General features: G+C 34.3%; 2 protein-coding genes across 2 annotated transcripts; one reads left to right on the top strand and one right to left on the bottom strand.

Moving 5' to 3' along the window:
- The first annotated feature begins 1,598 nt into the window (after positions 1–1,598).
- Positions 1,599–9,169, top strand: LOC114276623 (U-box domain-containing protein kinase family protein). The gene is made up of 9 exons (XM_028218419.2): positions 1,599–1,979; positions 3,899–4,020; positions 4,109–4,224; positions 4,614–4,735; positions 4,832–5,109; positions 5,302–5,403; positions 5,829–6,257; positions 7,157–7,906; positions 8,768–9,169. The coding sequence occupies exons 1-9, from the start codon at positions 1,772–1,774 to the stop codon at positions 8,960–8,962; spliced, it is 2,322 nt and encodes a 773-aa protein (XP_028074220.1). The 5' UTR covers positions 1,599–1,771; the 3' UTR covers positions 8,963–9,169.
- A 1,017-nt stretch (positions 9,170–10,186) lies between these two features.
- Positions 10,187–14,913, bottom strand: LOC114276624 (Lactoylglutathione lyase / glyoxalase I family protein). Its single transcript, XM_028218421.2, has 5 exons — positions 14,191–14,913; positions 12,271–12,448; positions 11,226–11,309; positions 10,942–11,145; positions 10,187–10,674 (listed from the first exon to the last, which is right to left on the bottom strand). The coding sequence occupies exons 1-5, from the start codon at positions 14,239–14,241 to the stop codon at positions 10,580–10,582; spliced, it is 612 nt and encodes a 203-aa protein (XP_028074222.2). The 5' UTR covers positions 14,242–14,913; the 3' UTR covers positions 10,187–10,579.
- Positions 14,914–17,341: the final 2,428 nt, after the last annotated feature.

The following is a 17,341-nucleotide window of genomic DNA, read 5'->3' as shown; positions in this document are numbered from 1 at the left end:
CGAAAAAAAATGTGTATTAAAAAATGGTATAAATTTGTGTGTAGGAGAATATTGTGATGGAATAGGCCGTACGGTCGGAAGGCATAAGGGGTAGCGTACGCAAAGTGTAGGGTAGGAGATGATTCCCTCCTTTTCGGGCATTGAATTAGACAATGTTATTCAGCTCGTGGGGGCCTACCACGGGTCCCGTTTTGCTAATCGGAACCGTTCAATGTGTAGAACTTGTCGAGTGCTATATGCTTGTAAAAAAATCACGCTGATCAGATATCGGTAGCTATCTGATCGGATTAGTTTTTTTTTCAACCGTTAACTATAACACATCCATTTTTTATACAAAATTGATTTGATCATATAGTTAGCGATATCTGACCAACGTGTTTTTTTATAGACATATAGTACTCGACGAGTTCTACACATTGAACGGTTTAGATTATCAAAACGGGACCCGTGATGGCCCCCACAGGCCGAACAACACCATCCTTAAGCTTGCCTCCACCTGTGTAATTTATCCTCACCAAAGTCAGGCAAAGACAACTCACGTCAGAGTGAGTTGTCTCACAATTTGTATAAAAATAATTTTTTTATAATTTTTTTTTTTGTGAATAGTGATACTTTTTTAACTTTTTTTAATAACTTTTTGACATTTTATCTTATTTTGAAGGTGCCAAACTAGGACTAAAGGTGCAATTGACAGTGATGAAATAGAGGAATGTAATATTTCTCTTTGTATTATCTAAAATGCCAAAGGTCCCAAATAATTTACAAATTTTTTTACTTAACCACTCACATCCTCAAATAATTTGTCAAAAATTTTACAAAATCATTCGCATAATTATTTAGTTAAAATTTTAATAAAACATTTGCGTCTCTACATTACTCTAAATAATAGTACCCTACCTGTCCCAAAAATATTGGTCATTTTTAAGAAACTTCACTTTTTTTAGTAGTACAATTATTACATTTTAAAAATATTAAATTTCTAAAATTACCCTTTGATTTAAAATTGAAATAGTATAAATTTTTTTTTAGAAAATTAATTTTCATAAATATACTTTTATGTATATTAATATTAATAAATCTAAAAAAATGGCAAAATAAAAATTCATATTATTTTAGTACTTAGTATTTGAAAAGGGATTAATATTTTAAAATAATAAAAAATGAAATGAAGAACTAATATTTTAAGACAGAAGAAATATAAGATTTTAAATGTCTCTATCATTACTCTAAAACCATCTCTAACTAGTATCTTTTGTTTCATCAAATTTAAATTTGAAGAAAATAGGTGTCTTTTGTTGTTTCAACCTTATCACCAAATAAGTATCGAATTCAAGATTTCTCAAATCATTTATTAAATTGAAGATGGATGTGTCTTTCATTAAATCACTATTTATAATTATTGAAAGTAAATGTCATTTTTACCACAAGACGACTGATATTCAGCTAGTTGTCTTCTTAGATAACCACATCCTTATAAAAATTTATGAAAAAATTACACCGGCTAAATATCTGTCCGGCCAATCAATATTTTGATGAAAGTTCAAAATCTTCCGTTAAAACACATAATATCGGATAAAATTTTTATTTAATTGAAAAAAAAAAAAAAAAACCTAAAGTGCTCTAAAAAGCCGATGAGGTAAACAAAAGCCGAAGAGAATTCCAAATTCCAAATTCCAAATTCCAAACCAAACGACGTACTTGACTCCACTTACGTTTTGAGCTACCAAAGTCAAACTCTCTCTCTCTCTCTCTCTCTCTCGGAGAGTAGTATATGCAAATTCTCGCCATGAGCGTCGACGGCGGTTCTGCGCCGCCACCGTTGACCACCGTGGCGGTGGCCGTAAAGGGCGGCCGCGGCGGTGACGGAGGCAGAGGAAGCCGTCGAGCTGTCCGGTGGGCGGCGGAGAATCTGATGCCTAAAGCTGATCGTATCGTCCTTATTCACGTCATGCCTGCCATCACTACAATCCCAACTCCTTGTAAATCTTCTTCATTTCTCTCTTCATATATAAATGTGTGTTTATTTATTCATATATAGATCCATATGTATGTAGTATAGGTATTATTGTTGTTGTTGTGGTTGTTGTGTGTATTTCAACTGTTTGATGAAATTTTTTGACTTAATGCTTCACCAATTCTTTTATCAAATTTGAATATTGATCCATTTGTATGTATAGGCATTGTTGTTGTTGTTGTTGTTGTTGTTGTTGTGTGTATTTCAACTGTTTGATGAATTTTTTAACTCAATGCTTCACCACCAATTCTTTTATCAATTTCGGATTTGATGCATAAAGAGCTGAAACTGAGCTCCAATCATTTCATCAAATTCATCAAGCATTCACATTTTTTTGCTGAAATTTGATGAAATTTTATACGGAGTATGGATGGGAGATGGTTTTCTTTCATAGCAAATGGTTAAAACATATTATTAGGATAATTTTAGAATTTTTCAAAAATATTTGATGAGAAAAAGAGAATAAGGATTGGAGATGGTCAATCTACTGAGGAGGAGGAAATTTAACATTTAAAAGTTATATTTTTGTTAGTATTCTCTTGATTTTTCCTTGGCTTTCAGGGCAATCAAACAGACTTTCATGGACATGTATGTTGTGTTTGGTTGGGGGATGATTTGGGAAGGGATTTAGAAACGGAAAGGGAAAGTGTTTCCAAATCGCTTCCCAAACTTTTTCCTTTCCCTTTTCCAAATTGCTTCCCAAACTTTTCCTTTTCCCTTTCCCTTTTCCAAATTGCTTCCCAAATCCTGCAACCAAACATAGTGTATTTTAGCCTGAAGAAGGAAATTGTTTTGTACTGTCAAAATATGGGCTCTTTCTTTTTGGTTTCCTAATTTGGGTTTTTGTGCATTTCAATTGTTTGATGAATCTTGAATTGATACATTTTGTTAGAATCTACTGAAGGGGACAAAATGTAACATTTAGAAGTTATATATTTTTTGTAATTTTCCATAGCATTCAGGCAATCAAACAAACTTTCATGGACATCATGGATATGTGTGGTCTGAAGAATAAACTTCGTTTTAAACTGTTAAAAATTTGAGCTCTTTCTTCTTGGTTTCCTAATTTGGGTTTTTGTGTAAATTTTCACATCCCAATACAATCTTGGCGTGTCAAATGGAACTGAATTGTGAAAAGAATAATGCCATACGAACTAAGGCCATCTCCAACCCTAACCCAAAATTTTACTCAAATTTGAGTAAAAACTTTATTTGATATGAAGCACTCCAATAGAAAATGACGGTTGTAAATTTGAAAGTTACAAAATGACCTTGAAAATTTTGAGTGAGCATTTGAGTAGCCGTTGTTTTGGGTAAAAAAATGTGTAAAACTCTATTTGATATAAGTTTGAGTCAAGGAGTAGAGAAAATTTTGAGTGCTTTTTACCCAAATTTAAAATTGATATAGGTTTGAGTCAAGGGTTGGGGATGTCCTAATTAACTGATGTGTCATACAATAATGAAGCTTTGGAATTTGAAACAGAGCATATTTAATGATATGATAGAAAATTTAGAAAAGATTTGTTTGTTTGTACAACATTACTCTCTGTGAAATATTTGTAAGGAAAGTGATGAACTTTCCTTTTCCTTTTTCCTTTGTTTATTTATTTATTTATTTTTTGGGCTTACTTGTAATACAACTATATTTGGTCAATTTCAAGCAAGTAAATATGAATCTATACAAATGAAATTATAATTTTCTCTTGATATTAGTTTTAATGCAGCAACTGCATTTTTCTTTGGGTTTTAGACTTCAGAAACTTCAACTCTATTTTTCAAGACTGTTGACAATTGGTCTTTTATTTTCATTACTGCTGAACCTTGCTACTCTGAAATTTGAATGACTTAAACGTATCCTCTTGTGGGCATTGCCATGTTCTGTAGCTGGAGACAGTATACCCATTGAGGAATTGGATGCAAATGTGGTACGAATGTTTGTGCATGACATGAAACTAAAGTTTGAAGAGATCTTTATACCATTTAAGAAACTATGCAAAACAAGAAAGGTGAGTTTGTTTTGTCCTTTTTGGGTATATAAATATTTTTTAAATTGAGTTGGTGTTGAAGTATAATTTCAATTTGGTTTTTTCCTAGATCGAAACTTTGGTGCTGGAAGGTGATAATCCCGCATCATCACTTCTTAAATATATTACTGACTTGGGTATAAGAAGTTTGGTGTTAGGCTCTTGCTCTTCCTACTGTTTCACGAGGTAAGGTACCATGAATGTCTGTACACACAATAAATTGTTCATTTCATGGCTCTTTATCCTCCTACTAGTTATTAGCCAATTGGTAGTATTTTACTGTTTGTGTGTTTTGGTTCACCTACTGATATTTTCTTGTGGATATTACTATGCGAGGGCTTATTACTAGGAATTGAATGGGATAACAACATAAAGTTATCATTATCTTCTATTACATTGGTTGTATTGTGTGTTAAGCTAAGGGTTCAACCATTCGGCTAAATACCATCTTTCACTCAATGGTTTTGATTTGTTAGCTTAACAAGCCCCCTTAATGCTTATTTGAGTTTCTTACATATTTTGAACTTCATTTCTCAATAAATACTAATACTAATTTTCTGGTCACCTCATTTTAGGAAGCTAAAAAACTCCAGTGTGCCATCGGTAGTTCTGAAACATGCTCCTGAAACTTGTGAAGTTTATGTTGTGTCAAGACGTAGGCTCATCACAACTTGTTCCAACCACTTGTCAACTAGTGGTAATTTGAAACACTTTCTTTTCATTCTGCACAGTTTCCATGTCCTTAATTGTTTCTTTTTCCATTACATATTTTTTTTCTGCCTTCATTTTACAGAAAACAACTCTAGACATTGCTTGTTCACTCAAAGAGAGCGTGGTTCACTTAAAATTATTAAGTTGAAACCTGACCTTTATTCTTTGTCGACTGAGACGTTTGGAGCATCATCAGTGTCAGATCTTAGTCAACTGAACTCTAAAGCAATTGTAAGACAGAGCTCTCCAGGTCATTCTAGCGCACTTCCTGAAAAAAATCGTCAAATGTTGGAAAATAATAACCTGGAAATTCAGACAGTAAAGGGATCCCCGTCTGTGGCTTCTATAGACACAAAGCAGGTGAATTGGTTTCAGTTTTTCCTCCTACAGTTACATATTCTCTTTTAAGGATTTGAATAGATTTATTCAGATCCAACGGACAGTGTGTTTGATCATAATCTTAATTACTTGCTTTGTGCACATTTTAACGAAGTGTATGACAAAGGCAAGACAAATCAGTTCTTACCTTTAGAGATGGGTATTTTTCTGCAGTCAGACGTGCAGGCTGAAGTAGAACAACTGCGTCTAGAATTAGAGAGCACTGTTTCCATGTACAATCGAGCTTGTGAGGATCTTGTCCATGCCCAAAACAAGGTGAGCATTTGATCAATTAACAAAGTCCCTAGATTTTGATCTATTTTATGGCTTTTACTTTGATGATATTCGCCAAGTGCCAACTTATTTTAAGGCATTTCAAACTGTTTTCATTTTTGAAATTCTGATGAAGATTGGCTCATTTCCTGTACGAAAAACTTTAAATCCAGAAATATATTCAAAGTTTTGTGCTTTTTTACTTCATCTAGTTCCAGAGTAGATTTCAAAGGTGACTTCAATATATTTATTGACTTCCACTCCATGCAGGGAGAGTAAGAATACTAATTTGACCTTGAATATGAAGCAAGACTTGTAATGACTCTATCTACAAATGAAAAACTTAGATGCTCTCATTTTCTGTGATACACATGTGTTACATTTATACCAAATGCGTAGACCTTTAATATTGAAGCTCTATTTCACAGGTTCGCCTGCTTTCTACTGAATGCCTTGAAGAAGCAAGACAAGTAAATGCTGCACTGAAAAGAGAAGAAGTTTACAGGAAAATTGCTGCCGAAGAGAAAGAGAAGCATTCGGAAGCTGTGAAGGAGGTTGAGATGGCAAGAAATCTGCTTGCTAAAGAGGCTTACGAAAGGCAGATAGCAGAATTGAAAGCCCTCAAAGAATCTTTGGAGAAACAGAAAATTGCTGATGCACTCTTTACAAATGACAGAAGGTACAAACGATACACGAGGGATGAAATAGAGATTGCCACTGATTTCTTCTCTGATACTAAGATGATCGGTGAAGGAGCATACGGGAAAGTTTACAGATGTAGCCTTGATAACACACCAGTAGCTGTCAAAATTCTCCAGCCTGGTGCATCAGACAAGAAACAGGAGTTTTTGAGAGAGGTTTCTTCTTTAGCTATACTTGTTGCTTTCTCTCATTCAAGTTCACATGCCTGCTTGAGGCTTTTCTTTGTCTATTAGCACAATCATTTGATAACTTCTTAAACTTTTCACAAGTAGTGAATGCAGAATAAGTTTTAATTGTGCACATAAGCTGATTTTGTTACATGTATTCAATAATAAGGAAATCTTTCATTAACCTCGTGAACATTGTGAGCAGTTTGAAATTCATGATCTATTGGCCCCGTTTGGTACCACTTATAAGTTAGCCTTTTAGATTATTAGCTTAAAAGACTTAAGTTATAAATTTGTTTGGTGCAACTAAATTTTTTTAAACTTGTTTGGTTAAATACCCCGTCACATAGTTTTTTTGTTGTGCAAATATCCAGAATGCCCAAGTCTTGTTTGAGACAAAAGAGTCCATGAAGCATAAAAAAAATAAATTAAAAGAGCTACAAATTGTAGCTTAAGAAATTCTCACTTTTTTTTCTTTTTCTTTTTTTTTTTAATAAATAAATAAGATGAAAAAGTCAAACAATTTATATTTTAAAATTGCAACCAAACACTATTAGTCAACTTTTTTTTGGCAAATTAGCTAATAAGTTGATTTATAAGGGCTACCAAAATGGGGGCATTCTATTGTTCACACTTGTGTTAACACCCACAGAAACATGTTGATTAGTCTTGCCCTAGCGGGCAACTACTAATCTAATAATATAAATATTTGTGAAACTTCTTTTGAATTTTAGCATAGCCTTTGGCTTATTGACTTTTTGTTTGATCTCTTTTCTGTTATCTAATTCTCAAACTATGTTCTATTTCCGCTAATATTTCCTTGGCCAGTTTAGTCACTTTAACCATCATGGCAATGATTCCTTCTGTCCTCTGTCAATTATTTGCAGGTCGAAGTTCTTAGCCAGCTACGCCATCCACATATTGTTTTACTGCTTGGTGCCTGTCCGGAGACCGGTTGCTTGGTTTATGAATATATGGAAAATGGTAGCCTAGAGGATCATATTTTCAACAGAAACAGTGGGCATCCCCTTCCTTGGTTTGTTCGATTCCGGATAGCATTTGAAGTAGCTTGTGGACTTGCATTCTTACACAACTCAAAACCAGAGCCTATTGTTCATCGAGATCTAAAACCAGGAAACATTCTTTTGAACAGAAATTATGTGAGCAAAATTGGCGACGTGGGTTTGGCAAAACTTATTTCAGACGTTGTGCCCGACAACATCACAGAATACAGGGACTCCATTCTTGCTGGTACTCTTTACTATATGGATCCAGAATATCAAAGAACTGGCACGGTCCGAACCAAATCAGATCTATATGCTTTTGGAATCATTACCCTCCAATTGCTGGCTGCAAAACATCCAAATGGGCTTTTATTGAAAGTTGAAAATGCGATTGCCAATGGTTCCTTATCTGAGATACTGGACAAGTCTATACCAGATTGGCCACTTCAGGAAGCTGAGGAACTAGCTCAGGTGGCCCTGAAATGCTCCAGACTTCGATGCAGAGAAAGGCCGGATCTTGAAACTGAAGTTCTGCCAGTTTTGAAGAAACTTGTTGATATCGCAGATGCTAGTTTAATTGTAGAAAGGAACAGTATTCATGCACCTAGCCATTACTTCTGCCCAATCCTTCAGGTGAAAAATTCAAACTCCATAAGATCATATGCTATGAAGCACAAACACCTTTCTGGAGGTCACATATAGATGTCTGATACAATGGGATGGGAATGCCGCCCTTGCATCCCCCCCAGCCCTGTTTTGCATGGGTTTTCCCTGCCCCATTAATAAACGGGGCGCCATGATTACATTAAATATTACCTTTTCATGTATATATATAAAAATTAGTTTGATAAGTATAATATGATTAAAACGCCAATATATATGTATAACATTTTCACATCTCTCATCTTTGATCTTTTTAATTCTTATAACTTATTAATTGTTGTCCATCATAGGTCATATCGTCTGTCATTTAGTTTCATGCCCTCCTAGAGGTTGCAAATTACACCGTCATCTCCCCAATTTTCTTGGTCCCGTCCCCGTCCCAATCAAGAATGGGCCGGGCATGGGACACCCCAAACCCACCCTGCCCTGACCTGGCCCATTGCTATCCCTACTGACATGCTTTGTACATGTGTCGGACACACTCTCGATGCTGAGAACATGCGATGGACACATTGTGCCCCATTTGTTTTATTTTATTTATTTATTTTTCATCGAAATAGTATACCCATGGTTGATGAATTTGATGAGAATAGATCTTTGCTATGGAATAATTGTATAATATTTACATATATGACATAATAAAATATATATAATTATATCTTTTGCATGTGTCCACCTTTACTTTTTGAAAATTTAATATTTACATTTCCTCGTGTCCGTATCCGTCTCCGTGTCTATGCTTTATAGATTGTGTTTATAGCTTTCGATTTTATATGTTGGCTGCACCTCATATTCTACCTTTCTATGTCCGTTATGCCACGGCTAATGTAGGATGTAATGGATGATCCACACATTGCGCCCGATGGTTTTACTTATGAGCTTCGAGCGATCAAGGCATGGCTCGAGAGACATAATGTATCACCAGTAACAAAGCTTCGGCTGCAGCATACAACGCTTATTCCAAACCATACATTACGTTCTGCGATACAAGAATGGAGGTCACGTATAACATCTGTGTCTGAGTAGTACAACGATTGCTGTATAGAAATTGACGGAAGCAGTTTAGTTCACAAAGCTAGGTTTGACTCGGGACTTCAAGCATTCTTGGAACAATTTCTATGTAAATTCTAGTATGTGGTGTATATCTTAAAGATAACTATAGTGAATATTATGCTTCTCTGTAAAAAGATTGTTAAGTTACAAATTGTTTGGAAGATGGAAGTTTCTTCTTCATACTGACTGCAAGTTTTTCAGTGAGTGTTGGACCTGTTGATATGTTCTCTATTTGCGTTAAATTGGATTGGTTTTGTGCGTCTGATTAAGGAAATAACCGAAGACAAATGTAGGCTTGAATTTGGCATTGTTATATTATTGGTTCATCACCAGATTCGGATACAATACGTAGTTTGGTTTGATTAGGTTATTTACACCCCCCCAGTCTTATAGGTTGGCTGAAATCGTTCAGAACGTGAACCATCTCTAAGGGCCGGCCTCGGTGCAACATCATTAAGGTTGCCACAGAAACAGTCTCGCATAGTAAGGTTGAATGTGGTAGGTGCTGCTAAGTGAACACTCTGCACGTAAAATGCTGGAGTACTATAGTAATATCCAGTATATAAATGTAAGGACACAGTATGTGTGTAGGGGTGTTCACAGGCCCGACCAATCCACCAAAATTGATCTGGCCTGACCCAATCCACATGTTTTTAGGCGGTTTTGATAATATAAGTGGACAGATGCGGACGAAATTTTTTTAAATCCGCCTATGTTTGGACGGATGGCAGATGAGAAACCAACCAACTTGATCTGCCAATCCTCTTAAGAAAATAATGTTATATTTTTATGTTTTGTAAATATTTTATTTAGTAATAATCTTACGTATTTATGAAATATGAAAGTTTGGCTTTTATTTTAACCATAAAAAATGAAGAATAAAAAATTTTGGGCTAAAATAAGACCCAAAATAATAAAAAATTATTCTAAAATAATTTTTAAAAAAGCATAAAATAGTAAAGTTTAAACCGTTAAATCGAGCCGCATCCACCCGTCCAACCCGCATGGCCCGCTCAATCCGCATATGCTAACTAAGCGGATAGATGTGGATTAATTTTTTCTAATTCATCTATGTTCGGACGAATTGCGGATAGGAAACCATTCGACCCAATCCCATCCGCGAGCACCCTAGTGTACAATATATCTGCGTGCAAAGATGGAAATTCTTGGCTCCAATCACAAATTAGAGAATTCAAATTCTGGACAAGGTAATAATGCCTTTAATCATAATTACATTACATAGTAGAAAATTAGGCAATTTCAAAGCTGCTTGAGGCAATATGACTAAACAAACCCGGCACACCCAACCCATCAAAACTCTCCCATTACATGTTTCTCTATTGCAAATTGCAACAATGGCTTCAGTGGATTCAAAAACCCATGATCCTTTACATTTGACAATTTTGACAATTATATGTACATTATATATTGTAGGATAAGATTGCGTACATCTGACTTTTCTCAAACTTTGCAATGGCACGGTCTCGTGCACTAGATTGTTATTTTATTTATTTATTTATATTTTTTTAGTTGATGTCTTGAGAAATACAAACGCATATTGATATGTCTATGCTAGAAATGTTAAGCACATCAGATATCAAATTCAGCAAATTCTAATGCATTAGCATCTGGATCTCGGAAGAAGATGGCTGGCCTCCCAGAGCGGCTTAGTGTGTAGGGAATTCCTGTAACAACCGAGCATGAGAAGAAGTCCATTTTAGAAAAAAACACATTTTTATAAAAACCTAAAAGAGATTTGGAGATTTTTTGGCATATTCAAGTAAAGAATGATGTGGTAAAACTGTGAACCTATCACTTTAAACAAAAAAATCTTTCAATGTTAATGACACATCATTCTGGTAATGATTCTGTAATAGCATTTTCAAATGGGATTTGAAGATCTTTGGCGAATTCAAGTAAAGAAGGATGAAGCGGAGGAGGAGGAAATTTACCAGCTTTATCAAGGATCGCTTTCAACCTAGACACATCCTGAATCGCAACACATGTATGACGATCTCGGCCCCCATGTTGAGGCCGACCAGTCAAGGGATCAGGATTTGGAAGCTCCATGAGATGAATCATCTCAGAGCCCACCCATAGCCAAGCACCCCTATAGGGGAGCTTATCATCTGGCCTTGCCTCATTTATCTTCAGACCTGACCTCAAATTCTTATTTAGAATTTCTGTTAAATAAATGATATATACAATTGCCTTCAGAGCGAAATAGTTAACATACCAAGCACATTTTGGTAAAAATCAAGTGACCTTTCGAGGTTTTCACATAGTATTCCCACATGGTGCATGCTAACGATTCCATAATCTGCATCAATATCAGCAATAAACTTTAAAGGTCCTGCTAACGACTTCCCAATGGGCATTTTTTAAGAACTAAATAAAGTTAAAAAAAATTATATCTCACATATATTCCCACACACTTTTATATATTTCTATATATATTTTTCTCATATTTCAATACACTTTTTACAAATATACCAATATGGGCGATTAGTATTTCCTTCTATTAAATAAATGCATCTGCGACTGTACTCCCTATATTAAGCCAGAAGGCCTTTAGTCTCTATGTGATTTAGTGTTTGGATGATCTCTCACCCATTTAAAGGCCTCCAAAGGGCCCTTCTTCACTTCAATCAAGGCTTGATAAGAGTGGATTATGTGGCTTGGCGGCTAAGAGTAAGAGATTGTCAAGGCATCGGTGATTATCTTACCCTCGATACCAAAAAGGGACTTGCACTATGTTCATCTCAGTCAGGCAATTAGAAAGGGATCTTTCCATGTGGTCCCTGAGCCACACAGTATCACCTGATCACCATATGGATTTTTGGACTCAAAGCGAGTCCAGGATGCCTATAAATAAGGATCCCACAGTTCAATAAGCAATTAAGACAATCCTGATTCAAGTGATTAATTAGAGCAAAGGTTGTCTCTCTCATAGTTTCCAAGATTCTCTCCCATATCTGTTTTTCTTATTCTTCACCCAACAGCCATCTCCGTACTTTCAGTTTATTGTCTGCAATTTTCACATCTCCAATACTATTCATTCAGTACACCCCATTTGGACCCACTACATAAAAATTTTGATCTACTTCTATATTTATACTACTGTAAATCTTAGGATACAGCAGTCATATCCCAAGCAAAATCAATACATACTAATTTGTTGTTTTTCAGGTACAGAAAGTTTTAACAGTCCGTCTCTCTGAGGTTGTTTGACATTGAACAAAAAATAACTGGTAAATTGGAAAATGGGAAAGAAGAATTACCATTTGCATCGATGGATTCAACATTAAGAGAATCTTGTGCAAGTACATCTGCTTCTGCAGACATCTTAGCTTTTGTCAGCCAATGATACCTGTTGATTCTACCGTTTCTGACAACGGGCTGGAAATTTTTGGTTGGCAGTGTATTTGCAGCTATTGTGCTGACACTAACAGGATTCACCTAAAAAAATCCAAAAGTCATCACAGGAAACCAAATAAAGATAAAATTTTATAAACTTATCAGCAATGTTAGGTACCCAGAAAATTTTTCCAGAAAAAAAAACATTGAATGGTTGAAATTCATTATAAATGTGGGTGGACTATACAACGATTAAATCTAAGCCACAGATCAATTTTCTAGGTAAATTCCTGGTCAATTTTTTCTGGGTTCTTAGGCTGTAAACTTATTGACAACACTAATAGTGGTGGGAGCTGAAAAACAAATTTTACATGTTTTGTAACTTATATGAAACCAAAGTAGATAGAGAATAGGAAATTAGAGAAATTTTTCATGACTTTTTAATATGAGTTGAATTTTTTTTAGCTTTTTTAGTGACTTTTTGACTTTTTAGCTAAAATATAATCTCTTGCCAAACGGACATCTCTCTATGGAAATCTCACATTCTTCAAGAATTTGAACTATTTAAGACTAAAACAAGAAGATGAGCACCTATGAAGCATGGGTATTTCGACAAACATGTCGTATCGTACTTATCGGTGTATGGTTTTGTGTGGTACCAGGTACATGAAACACGTACTCAAACTTTTTCTTCTTAATTCTTGGCATACCTAAATGTACTTAATATATACCTAAGCCGTACCGTATCTCAATTAAAATAATATTTTCTTCTACTATCGAGATAAAATAACTTTCACTAGACTTCTTTTTAATTTTTAATTTTATGCTTAGCATGATTTTAAAATTAAGCTATGGTTTGTAAGTTATTTAATATAATGACATTTATACCTTTACTTTTGCCATTAAATGTTAATTATAAGTTGGATCTTAACAAATTAAACTATTTAATTAATTTTTACATTAATCCAAATTAAAAATAAATATTTTTTACAAACGTACTAAACTGTACACTTATCCTACTTTTTTTGAATTTTACCATATCGCCGTACCTATATTGTACCAATGCTAGTACTCGTACTAGTACCCCGTACTTCATAGATGAGCACACAATATTTAAAAATCTCACATTCTTGAAAGACTGTGAATTATTTAAGACTAAAACAAGAAGATGAGCACACAATATTCAAAATGTTATCATTTTTCTATTAAAAAAAAAAAATTCCCTAACCAAACAAAATGCTTGAATTACATTAACACAACAATCTTATTACTAGTGAGATTCTTAGCAATAGGATTCTCATTCCCAATTCCTGCCATCCAAACATAGTCTAAGAGAAAGGCAATTGGAAACCCAAAAGATCCATAAGCCAGTGATGATAATCTATAAAATGGCTAATTCAAATACCAAAACAATTAGATCTTCTATTCAATTCCTAATAATGATTTAAGCCAGTATGAGTTTGCTTACTAAGATAGGAGCACCAACCAACCATTCAAATTTGGGTTTTTATGTGGATTTTTTCAAACCTGTAAAGAAATTTGACTCAAAACTTCATCAGTTCAACTAAGCCCAATAAGGTGGAATTTTCTAACCATTCCATTTCTTCTTCAACATTTTCTCAGTAACCAAACAAGTTCATCTAGGCCTAAAATTGAAATCCAAAATAATCATAGACTACAGTACTGTGTTTTTTTTTTTATTTTTTTTATTTTTTTCTATTTGAAACCCAGATCAGCAAATCGCAGCACTGATTCATATATCAACAATTGAAAACTTTCAATCTTGATAATATATATAGATTTTATATACAGAAAAATAAAAAATAAAAAATTGATATATTTACCTTGTTGTTGAGAGGAGGAAGAGAGAGAGATGGACTCAGAAGAGCCGCCATGGAAGAGCAGTGACTCTCAGTGATCGTCTGAAGATTAATTCTTTCAATTTCTTTATTTATTTACTTATTTTTTAGTGTATAGTTCTATATAAATATGCACCACTCCTACCAATTTCGCGGCTTGCATTTCACGAGTGATGAGCACCTCAAGTTGGTTATTTGGGTTGGGGTTAAAACGTAAACCTCGAAAATAAATAATAATAATAAAGAGAAATTTAAAATATTTTTTTTTAAAAAAAAACACAATATTGTGCTCAAAAAGTAATTCCAATCTATTCATCAAATATTCAGTAAAGGACCTACATTTTTTCCCATCAAATTGGAAATTTATCAAATTCTTCAGAGTTAAAATTTGATGAAAAATTCAAAACATGATACATTGGAGAACATGTTTTCATCAAATTTAATGAAAAGATAAATCTCGGATAAAAATGAAATCTTTAAAAATATTTTGATAAAAATTTGATTAAAAAATTAGAATAATTCATATCAAATCAAATATTTTATCGAAATTAAGAATCAAATTAGATGCAAAAAATTAATAATATTAGAGATACTATAACAAATCAAACTTTGTACTATGAAAGCATGTTAAAAATTAACTTTTTTATTTTATTTATTTATTTTTTAAATATATAAAAAAATAAAGAGGTGATATAATTAAAAAAAAAAAACCTATTTTTTAATCAACTTGCCAAAATAGGCCACCACCCATGCTTTTCCCTTTCGCTTATTGCCCTATTTTATTCTTGCCACTACTTCACGCCCTCTCATTTCCCTTCTTTGATCGGTTCTAAATAGAGAACCTTTATATTTTGTAATCGAATAATTATTGTGCACTTCACACAACAACGGCTATTGTGTAAGGTTCAATAGGCTCATATTTTGATAATTTAAATTGTTTATTTTTAGGATATATCGAGTACAATATACCTGTAAATTATACATGTCATTCTTTTTTGCATATACAAATGTGATTTAATTAAAGAATCATCGATATCTGATTAACTTGATTTTGATAGATATATTCAATCCAATTTGTCTCCAGTTGGAGATCAAGACTAGACCATCCAGTCCGGCCCATGAGTCTATTTTTTAGCCCCATTTTGATAATCTGAACTGTTCAATATGTAGAACTTGTCAATTACTATATTTTTGTAAACAATTACGTTGATCAGATACCGATAGTTATTTGATCATGTTAGTTTTGTATAAAAAAAATGTAATGAAGATGCAAAAATCCAAAAATGCAAAAATATCTGATCAACGTAATGAGGAATAAATCGCAGTGTTTCTTTTTTTATTTACTATCTGTATTTCTGACCAGACACTTGTACCCATTTATTTTATTTTAATTTATTTAATTTATCCGCTTGCGCTACTACTACTACAAAAATTTTAGAATTATTTTATTTTTTTATTATCTTGTTGTGACACTGAACCTTTGGGTACCGGGTTTGGGTCATGACAAAAGTGGTATCAGAGCAATAGTTGTTGGGTTTAAAAATAAAAAAAAATAAAAAAAACTTTAGTTTGTCTAACACCATTAAACTGTTTTATAACTATTTATAGGCTAAGTTTTCCTGTATTATAAGAAATGACAAACCTAATGGAGTTATTCTGGTTCAAGCCCCCATGAGCTCATCTTATCCCAAACCTATTAGAAGGCTGGGGAGATTCAAAGAGTCTTGTCAGGCAAGCCCACCCAACACTTGACCGACTCATGGGGAGACCCGTATAGTTATAAGCTAACCCCAAAGATGATTTCTTATTTGGAGACTTAGCCGAGGCAGCACACGCAAGAGGTACATTGGGTCGACCCACGTTGTTGGTCTTGCTCCGGACCTAGGATATTTGCACTTTCTGGTCGCACCTCTGCCCCTGGGCTTTGTGGAGAGGAGAGGGCATGCATACCTTAGCAGCTGCATACGCACTACGACGCCTCCTCTACAACACATTATCCATACCCCAGCTGTGGATTTCATTGACAGTGCATCATATTTAGAGATATCGGTACGGGTTACCCAACGGGACTTTTAGGGTTATGATCACAGTGTTCCTGTCTACATAGTTCGAGTGGTATGGAGTTACTTTGGAATAGATCACAGTGGGTGAGAGTTTGAGTCTCTCATGCAGGGTGAGTTTGCAGGGTTATTTCATGACCCAGTTTTCTAAAGCCAGATTTCGTGGTGGCTTAACGGTCCATTTTAGACGTTCGACAAGGAGATTTTTGTGACTTGATCATGATTAGTCTGATCCATATGTTTTTGTATTAGTAGGATTACACACTAACTCTTGACTGTTATCTAAGTATATTGTACTAATATCTTTTCTTTTGCATAAGTATAACATCTTTTCTTTTGCATAAGTAAAACAAGTGTCTTGTAAATGATATATGTGCGATTATAGGATCTTTGTAAATCATAGATATGATATTGTGATGATTAAATCCGTAAAATTTGGTATAAAAAAAAAATTAAAAAATCCACTAACCATTTTCACTTTGTAGTAATGGCTAATGATGGAAATGGAACCGAATCGTCGATCAATAGTGCCGACCCAATGGAACAAATTATGCAAAGAGCGGTTACCAGTTTTCTACGAGCCCTACAAACCAACATGAATAACGGAATGCCTAAACGGCGAGAAGAGCCAATTACAATAAAATAGTTCCAGGACTTGAAACCCACCACATTGACCAGCAGTATAAACCCATTGGTAATAGAAAGCTTGGGTTAGAGACATGGAGAAAATTTTTCACGAGTTACCTTGTCCAGAATGATAGAAGGTAACCTTTGCCACATTCACCTTCAAAGACAATGCACAGGAATGGTGGCATCTTACCCTGGAGAAAGAAGATATCGTGACTTGGGCAAGATTCTTTGGAAATATTTTATGAAAAATACTTTCCAAATTTGTTGCGGGAACAAAAGGCGTCGGAATTCATACATCTAAAGTAAGGAACCATGACAGTGGCTGAATATGAGAGCAAGTTCACGTAACTAGCTCGATTTGTGACATATGTCATTCCCACCACAGCTCAAAAAGCAAGAAAATTTGAAATAGGATTGGATACTGAAATCAAGGATAGGCTTAAGGT

This window comes from Camellia sinensis, chromosome 13 (assembly GCF_055761805.1).
Source record: "Camellia sinensis isolate YWXY chromosome 13, ASM5576180v1, whole genome shotgun sequence".
In the NCBI taxonomy this organism is placed as follows: Eukaryota; Viridiplantae; Streptophyta; class Magnoliopsida; order Ericales; family Theaceae; genus Camellia; species Camellia sinensis.
The sequence above is the reverse complement of the archived record's forward strand: the minus strand, read 5'-3'. Positions and strand labels throughout refer to the sequence as shown.